The 9,218-nt window shown below is 30.7% G+C and overlaps 1 protein-coding gene across 1 annotated transcript; it reads right to left on the reverse strand.

Annotated features, from left to right (window-relative positions):
* Positions 1-3,063: 3,063 nt before the first annotated feature.
* Positions 3,064-7,197, reverse strand: LOC7467646 (CRM-domain containing factor CFM9, mitochondrial). The gene is made up of 4 exons (XM_024599911.2): positions 6,914-7,197; positions 6,505-6,763; positions 5,071-5,472; positions 3,064-4,667 (listed from the first exon to the last, which is right to left on the reverse strand). Exons 1-4 carry the CDS (start codon positions 6,985-6,987, stop codon positions 3,459-3,461), a joined length of 1,944 nt encoding a protein of 647 aa, XP_024455679.1. The 5' UTR covers positions 6,988-7,197; the 3' UTR covers positions 3,064-3,458.
* Positions 7,198-9,218: the final 2,021 nt, after the last annotated feature.

The following is a 9,218-nucleotide window of genomic DNA, read 5'->3' on the forward strand; positions in this document are numbered from 1 at the left end:
TTTGGAACTCTCTCTCTCTCTCCAATTATATAGTTGGTAATAAATTATAATTCTAAATAGAAAAAAAAAACAATTTTTTATGCCTATATCCAGATAGACTTGAAAATAATCCAATGGTTAGAATATGCTACCATGCTTTTCATCAATGACTAAGGTTGATAAGTAAAGGGCATGGCTTGAAATTACGACAAACTTATAAGTACGGAATTTTGTAATATCATCTTTTCCTTCCCTCACATCCCTTTAAAAAATTGATACCAAGTTTTTATTTTTTTTTCAAAAATAAAAATAAAAATAAAAATAAAAATGAATTTTAGTTTCGTTTCTAAAAACCATCATCATTCTTTGCTTTGCTCCACACCAAACACAAGCATCTTTACTATCGTAGTTGCTCTTCTGCAAGGGGCAAAACCTTTTCCTTACTTTCGATTGTTTTTTTATTAAAAAAAAAAATGACACAAAAATATATTATCAATCGTGACCATCATCTCTTGCAGAAAGCAAGGAAAAGGAGGTTTCCTAATTAGTTTCTTGTACATACTAATTAGGAAATCTTATGGTATTTTAAGAAGTATTGTAATAACTATAAGAGAAGTATACATGAAAATAAGAGATAGAATTTTATATATATATATAAACAATGTTGAACAATGACATCAAAAAAAAAAAAAAATATATATATATATATATATATATATATCGATAATTGTTAACTTTTAAAATTTGTGACCCAGGTTAATATATTGGAATCACTATACATAAAAAAATCATGAAGCTCAATCCCTAAGAAATGAAACGTTGAAGGATGACTCAGGAAAAAAAATTAGACAAAAAAATCCAAAAAAAATAGCAATTAAAATAATAAGGGTTAAAATCATAAGAAAAAATTAATCAAAGAGCAACGATAAAATTTCAATCTTAGAGTTAAATTGAAAAGAGTAAAACCATTAACAAAAGGGAAAAAAAATCAAAAGAATAATTATGAACACATCCAATTACATAAATTACAAACTAGTTTTAAAATAAATTTTTTAAAAAAAACCATCAACAATAGATAAAAATATAATTGGAAAAATTAAGCGATAAATATAGATCAAGATATTTAATATCACAAAACAAATCATTTATCCTATTGTATTTAATGAATAAATAAAAATGTAATTGGAAAAATTAAGTGACAAATATAGATCAAGATATTTAATATCACAATACGAGTCATTTATCCATTTGTGTTTAATAAATATAGTTATGAAAGTCAATCTGTAACAAAATTCGACACTCATAAAATTTATTGAATAAAATAAAAGGAAAAACAATTTAGCAGGGCTGCACATGTTAAAGATATTGTAAAAAAAAATGTTTTTTTTAATTTTTATAAAAAAAATTTGATATATATAAAATATAAAAAAGATTTTATATAAATCATATCAACCTCATAAAAAATTAAACACTCAATATAATTCAAAAATACATATAAAAAGTATTATTTTAAAAAATAATATAAAAAAAATAAGGTCAAACGATGTCAGCTTGGTAAGCTAGGCCTAGCACTTAGCTCACAAAGAAAAGGCATGCAGGCGGGCCTACAAGTCCAGGCCCACACACGTGGCCCTTATTTTTTCCACTGTAATCGTTGAAAAAATAGGGCTCTTGTTTTTTGGATCTAAAAATCTATTTCATCCTATTTCTTGCTCAAAACATCTAGGAAACACCCTTGGAACCTTATTTAACCAATCCATAGCCTTAAAAAACGCAAAACCCTCTCCTAAACCTATAACAACCCGAAATAAAAAAAATCTTCTAGAGCTCAAAATTTTTTTTTTTTAGGTATTTTCAATATAAAAAAATATTTAATCTTAACTCCTCTCATCAAATAAAACCATTTGAAATAAAAATCAACAGTTATAGTGGTCGGAATCGTCGCCAACAACTTTTTTTAAGCTAGAATTCGGCAAACCCCGTCCTCTCTTCTCTGTTAAAAAGGATTAAAAAAAGATGAAAATACAGTATAATATCAAAATGTAATATTTAAAAACTATAGAGACCAATTATTAAAATGAACTTTGCAAATAAATTATAAAGTCACCATTTATGTTACCCGTGTTTTTAATTTAAATTTATTTTCTTTCAATTCGACTTCTACTCCCTAAAAAATATGCAATTAAGGTTTAATTTGGATTCAAAAGAGCTTAATTTAGTTAAAAAAAAGTTTTTTAAGATTTTATATAAATCATATCAACCTCATAAAAAATTAAACACTCAATATAATTCAAAAATACATATAAAAAGTATTATTTTAAAAAATAATATAAAAAAAATAAGGTCAAACGATGTCAGCTTGGTAAGCTAGGCCTAGCACTTAGCTCACAAAGAAAAGGCATGCAGGCGGGCCTACAAGTCCAGGCCCACACACGTGGCCCTTATTTTTTCCACTGTAATCGTTGAAAAAATAGGGCTCTTGTTTTTTGGATCTAAAAATCTATTTCATCCTATTTCTTGCTCAAAACATCTAGGAAACACCTTTGGAACCTTATTTAACCAATCCATAGCCTTAAAAAACGCAAAACCCTCTCCTAAACCTATAACAACCCGAAATAAAAAAAATCTTCTAGAGCTCAAAATTTTTTTTTTTAGGTATTTTCAATATAAAAAAATATTTAATCTTAACTCCTCTCATCAAATAAAACCATTTGAAATAAAAATCAACAGTTATAGTGGTCGGAATCGTCGCCAACAACTTTTTTTAAGCTAGAATTCGGCAAACCCCGTCCTCTCTTCTCTGTTAAAAAGGATTAAAAAAAGATGAAAATACAGTATAATATCAAAATGTAATATTTAAAAACTATAGAGACCAATTATTAAAATGAACTTTGCAAATAAATTATAAAGTCACCATTTATGTTACCCGTGTTTTTAATTTAAATTTATTTTCTTTCAATTCGACTTCTACTCCCTAAAAAATATGCAATTAAGGTTTAATTTGGATTCAAAAGAGCTTAATTTAGTTAAAAAAAAGTTTTTTAATCGACGGTAGATTATGAAAGGATGAGCAGTAAAAAAAGCTACACTAAAAAAGCCACATGCTTTATATATTCTGTTAATTCAAGGAAATTAACATTACTCTTTCTAGTCCTAGCGATAAAAGTATATTCATTCATCCATAACACAATATAAATACTCTCAACGCTGCAGAATGTCAAATAATATCATTGCTTGTTTTGATTATTCAAAAACAAAATTGTTTCTCAGAACGCTGCATGATGTATATGCTGGTGGCTTTCCGAAAAGGAGCAAGGATTCAATTCCATCAAATGAACAATCCGTATCCCCCAAAGTGTCTTGGCTATCGACTGCTTTCTAGGTCTAGGAGACCCTGCTTGCAATGGTCAAAGATTGGTTTCTGTTGGCGATACCCTGTCTGTAAAATATGAAAAAAGAACACTGCTCTAAGCACTGAACTAATCACTGTCCCAAGTCTCATCCACCTCTTTTCGTGATATCACCTTCTTACCATTTGCTTCATGCTTCTCCCGTTGCTTCTGGAGGTGATCTTCACTTTCACCACTGTCCCTGTAATTATAATCCTTTTCACTACCTGCTCTTAAGATGTCTACCTCATCATCTGATTCCCACATCGCATGTTTTGAATCATTATACATATCATCTGACCCAGAATCTTCCTGGAACGTCTTTCTTCTGGAATTTGCTTCAGCATTTCTCTTGAAAGAACCAACTCCATTCTTCTGCTTCAAACTTCTTGATATTTTAAACTCGTCACGCGCTGCATCACTCTGCGGATCCGTTACCCTGGTGATCTCATTTCTCTTCAAGGGATATGTATCCTCCTCATCATCACTGCTGCTTTTAAAGATGGGACTTGCTTCCGCTCTTGATGTTCTTGAGACATGTTCTTCCTCAGCATCTGATTGCCACATTGCATTGTCAAGATCACTTAACATTTCTTCTGATTCAGAATCTTCTTCAGCCATCTTTTCTTTGAATTCAGGTTCAAATTTTCTTTTGATATCATGAGCATTATATTCCCTTCCAATCCCATCTTGCTTCCTCCGCAGCCCTCTAGATCTGCGATCTGCATAAAAATCACTCTCATGATCACTATTATCTCTAACATTCCACTCATTATCACCCTCAGAAACATCACTATCATCATCTCGATTAGAACTCATCCGTTTGTCACGTGCATCTCTCCAATGCCTGGCTCCTCTTGCCTCACCATCGGAAACTTCACTTCTATGTATTTCTGGGCTCCTAATCCGCCCACCATAATCTTCCCTGTTCCAGTATCTAATCCTACCAAATTCTTCTTTCTCTGCAGCTTCTTCTGCAGCCCACTCTTGATCTGCTGCATCCTCTATCTCAGCAATAAACCTATCAAGCTCCTCTTGATCACTCTCGTCAGCAGGGGGTTCCAAATGTTCTAAATGATCATGGGGCTCCACCATTGACCCTTTGTCACCATGAAAGACATAAGGGCTTCCTTCCTTCTTGTCAATAGCATTGAAGAATGTGGAAGCTACTCTCTGAATGCTGGCCATGGCAACTGGATCCTCAGGGTTTACCCCCATTCGCCGGAGCTGCTGTTCAATTTGCTTGATGTTTAGCTTCTGAGATTCAAGAGCTTGCTCAAACCTAGCCTTAAACAGTGCCTGCACAAATGATGAGCATGTTATAATCCACAAGCTCTTACAGCCTTGCATCATAAGAAAATGTCTCTTTTGCGGAGACAAGTCTCCTTTAACACTATTTATCATAAAAAAAAAAAAAACCCTCCATCTAAAGAATAGCTCTCTGGATAGCGAGAGATGGCACAAAATTTGTTACAATGATGGCAATTTGCCACTGACTCTTGTCCTCGTTATATCTGGCCACTAGGCACTCAATCCAATCCTCTGTCTATATGGCTCAAATGTATGCTATCATTGTTTAAGATTGGCTTAAAAAAAAACATAATTTAACTGCTGGCTAGCATGAAATGAAGTGCTATCTTGTTTTCTTCAATATCTATTATAATGAAGACTAAAATATACAGCAAGAAATAGTTTCACCCACCTTCCTTTTTGTAAGAGTGTTAAGAGGGATCAAATCTTTTGGTTGGCGATAGTTTCTGCCTCTGAACATGATAATTGTCTTCACGTTATGAACATTTACCACAATACCTCCACTTAGTCTTGCTATCATGGTAGCCATTTCCTTGATTTTTTCTTTGGGAAAGTTGTCACAGCTTACTTGCACAGTCTCATGAAACTTCCAATGCATATGCATATTTTGGACAACTCCTCCAAAGACTCCACGGACACCAACAGGAACATAATTTTTATTTCTGAAACCGATCTTCTTATATGCTTGAAGCTGCTCAGGTGTCAGGAGCTCAGGATCATGCAATGGGGATGGCAACTCAGGTAGATCATATTTTTTTAGCTTCTGTAGGAGCAATGCAACTTTCTTCTTAGCCTGGAATAGTCAGATCGGAAAAAATAATTAATCAAATAATACTAAATAAGACTCTGTTGTGAGCTTAACAAAAGTGAAAATATATACTTACAACACAGCAAATAACTAGAACTGGGAAGTTGATTATCATTGTTGGATGAAGAGATATAAACATAGTCAACAACTTTTTTTCTGAGCTACATTGTTCAGATCCCAATATAAAGAACAGGTTTGTAACTAAGCTCCATTGTTCACAGAAACTTAATTGGTACAAATTAGTCTAATCTTATTTAAATTCTTTCAAAGGTCTCAAAGCATTTTAATGTTCATGTGTCATGATATCATACAGGTGTTATTGTGGAGAAATGCACATGTTAATCTAAGATTAGTTCAATACAAATTAGTCTAATCTTATCGAAATTCTTTCAAAGGTCTCAAAAGCTTTTTAATGTCCATGTGTCGTGATATCATACAGGTGTTATTGTGGAGAAATGCACATGTTAATCTAAGATTGTTTCTTAAGGGTATGAGTAGTGATCTTGGGAACTAGGCCACCTTAGGCTCCACCCATGACATAGGTTAGCAGTCCTTTTTCACATTTAAAACTATATACATGCCCAAATTCATTAGTGCAAATATTTATTACGCAATAACAGTTATGGCTTTGGACGAGGATTTCAATTTTAGATAAATGCTGGCTGAACAATTTTGTGAACTATTCCCATGACCTCGTAACACAGTTGCGCATGCTCTAAAGTTGCATAGCCATGGGAGGAAGAGGGTGGCAGCATTATTCATTTCATGAGTTGGAAAGAACATCATTTCTGGTTTGCTCACCATGAACTTCCCAAGCATGATACACTCTAAACCATACACATACAGATCCCCGATCACCATTCATTGTACAAGTTAGCCTGTAATGTCATAAATCTACTCACCATTACCATCACTAGCCTAAGCTCATCCCATCAACACCAAGTAAATTGAAAACCAACCCATCATTGGTCAATTAAGAAACAAGAAATAAAGTAGTAGACATAAGAGATAACATACTCTTTTGAGGTTGTAAATGAGCCTCTCCTCATCAGTCATCAATTTCTTCTTCAATTTCTTCGCTCTCCGAATCTCTCTGAGTGTTTTACCAGACTCTTTACGCATCCGCCTTTCGACCTTGCTCCTCATGCTCCTCCCTTTTGAAGTAGACATTGAACGGCACCATCCATTGTGGGGATAATTCAACGGTGAAAAGCTTGGTTGAATATCATTTGAACAAGCAAGTTTTGGAGCAACATCCTTGAATAACACAATATTACTAAAATACAAAACCCAAAAACAATTGAATTAGATTGTAGTATTACAACATAAACAAAAACCCATCTTGGGTTGCAACAAAAAACAAGGGATTTACTAAGAAAACGAAGGGAAAACATTAAATAAGTAAACTTTGGATGTTTTTAAGTACCTTTTGGGACTGGATTGAAGGAGAGAATAGAGTGTCTTAAAGCAACTCCTTTGAAGGTTCCTAGCAGCAAACATTTGCAAACAAAAATCCTCAATCCCTTCGAAAAAAAGCTAATAAAATCAAATAAGAAAGTTGGGTCTTTCTGTTTAAGAATGAAGAGGGCGTGGAGCGGAGACAGTGGAGGAGACGAGGTTTTGGACTTGAGGGGTTTAAGGGAGTGGAGATATGGACTTGGTGAAAGAGTAGAGGTTTGGGTGCGGGTTCAACCTGTTTGGTGCTAGCTATTGACTCCGGCTCTTAATACAATTAGAAATATTTTTTAAAATGTTTTTTATTTTAAAAAATATTAAAATAATATTTTTTTTTATTTTTTTAAATTTATTTATAATATTAATACATTAAAACTATTTAAAAATATAAAAAAAAATCAAAATTTTGTAAAATGGTAGTGAAACCACCGCCCAAGCACACCATATGAATTAAAGACCCTTCATTTAAAAATATTTCAATGACTAATAAGTAATAACTATTTTACTTACTCTTTACACAGTAAACTAAAACATAAGCTATTCTTAATTGTACTTTGCGTGAGGATTGCATTGTTTCACAACAATATAATTTTTAAAAGGTTAATTTAGTCCTTCAAGTTTTTAATAAAGTTCAATTTGGTTCTTAAACCTTTTGAATTAATATTTTTCATCCCTATAATTTTAGGTGTTTACATTTCCTTCCTGAAACTTTATTTTATTCATATTTTAGTCCATAGATATTGAGAAAAGTTTAATTTAATCTTTGAAGTTTTGTGAAAGTTCAATTTAATCCCTAAAGTTTTGATTTTTACATTTTTTGGTCCATGGGTTTTAGGTGTTTAAATTTTAATCCCAAAAAGTATTTTCAATTTGGTCCCTGAAGTTTTCAAAATGTTCAATTTGGTCTTTAAGTTTTTTAATTTTATATTTTAGTCCATATATTTTCAGGTGTTTGTGTTTCAATCCTAAAACTTTATTATAGTCATGTTCTAGTCCTTGAATGTTGAGAAAATTCAATTTAGTCCTTGAAGTTTACAAAGTTCAATTTGATCCCTAAGTTTTTTTTTTTCATTTTTGGTCATTATAGATTTAGGTATTAATATTTTGGTTTTAAAAATTTATTTTACTTGCATTTCAGTCATTGAATATTGATAGACAAGAGATAAAGATTTTAGCCTACTATAAAAAAATCAATCTTGGTATTAGTGAGTTTATCTTGGAGACAGAAGTTTAATTGAGATAATTTTACCTATCAACCATGTTAGAAAAAATTAATTGATGTCCGTTAAGTTTTTTATATTTGATTTTTTATTTTTAGACGAATTAAAAAGTGTTTTCGAGTTAAAAATGAGATTATTGAGAAACAAATTAAAATTTAGGTTTTAAGGGTCTAAAAATCACGATGTTAATAAAAAGGGCATGTTTTTGTCAAAATATTAAAATATCGCATAAATAAAAAATAAAGATTTTGATTATAGAAATACATTTTTTCTTTAAAATTGTTTTTTTTCAAACTCTTTCGAATGTTTATACTAATCGACTCATCATTAAATAAAAATTGGTTTTGCAAATGGTTTTACTATTTTTATTATTTCCTTTATTCCATGATTTATTGAACCTATATTATTGTTAACTAGTAGGACTCTCTTTAGCTTATTCTTATAAAATATTTATATATACATCTATCGTTTATTTCTCATTAAAAAGATCAATTTTTTATTGTATTGTTCAACTAACATTCACAACTCTTTTTATGATTTATTAGTTCATTTTTAAATATATTAAACGCTATGATTTATCAGTTCATTTTTAAATGTATTTAGCGCATATATCATCTTTTCATTTTTTTATTAACAAATTTCATGATACTAGAAAATATATCCATAATATTGATACTTTCTTCTCTTGTGTTATAAATTTACCCTCAATTGCATGTTCAGGGAGTTTTTTTTTTAGCAAAGACAACTTTATTTTTATATTGTTTCAATCTGTATTTGTATAAGTTTAAATTTTATATTTTTTTATCCCTTATTCCAAGAATATACTAAAATATTTCTTTTTACAATTTTTTTTATTTTATATTATAGATCACCTATCTATCTTGCTCTTTATTTTAATTGTTAATTTTTTAATTTTTTGATATTTTAATTTTTTTTTCAAAAAAACAAGCATTCAAAAAATATAAAATAAATGTGAATGCTTTAAAAACATGTTTTTTTTTTTTTAATTTGGTTTTTAAAAATCAATAAGAATAAAGAATAATTAACAACTACAAA

This window comes from Populus trichocarpa, chromosome 1, assembly GCF_000002775.5.
Source record: "Populus trichocarpa isolate Nisqually-1 chromosome 1, P.trichocarpa_v4.1, whole genome shotgun sequence".
In the NCBI taxonomy this organism is placed as follows: Eukaryota; Viridiplantae; Streptophyta; class Magnoliopsida; order Malpighiales; family Salicaceae; genus Populus; species Populus trichocarpa.

What these genes read in the sequence shown, in the direction of transcription:
- LOC7467646 (XM_024599911.2), bottom strand. Translation starts at nt 6,987, where the DNA reads ATGTTTGCTGCTAGGAACCTTCAAAGGAGTTGCTTTAAGACACTCTAT. An exon ending in CTTCAATCCAGTCCCAAAAG is followed by an intron (nt 6,764 to 6,913) that starts GTACTTAAAAAC and finishes TTTGTATTTTAG; the next exon opens with TAATATTGTGTTATTCAAGG. An exon ending in ACACTCTTACAAAAAGGAAG is followed by an intron (nt 4,668 to 5,070) that starts GTGGGTGAAACT and finishes TCATTTGTGCAG; the next exon opens with GCACTGTTTAAGGCTAGGTT.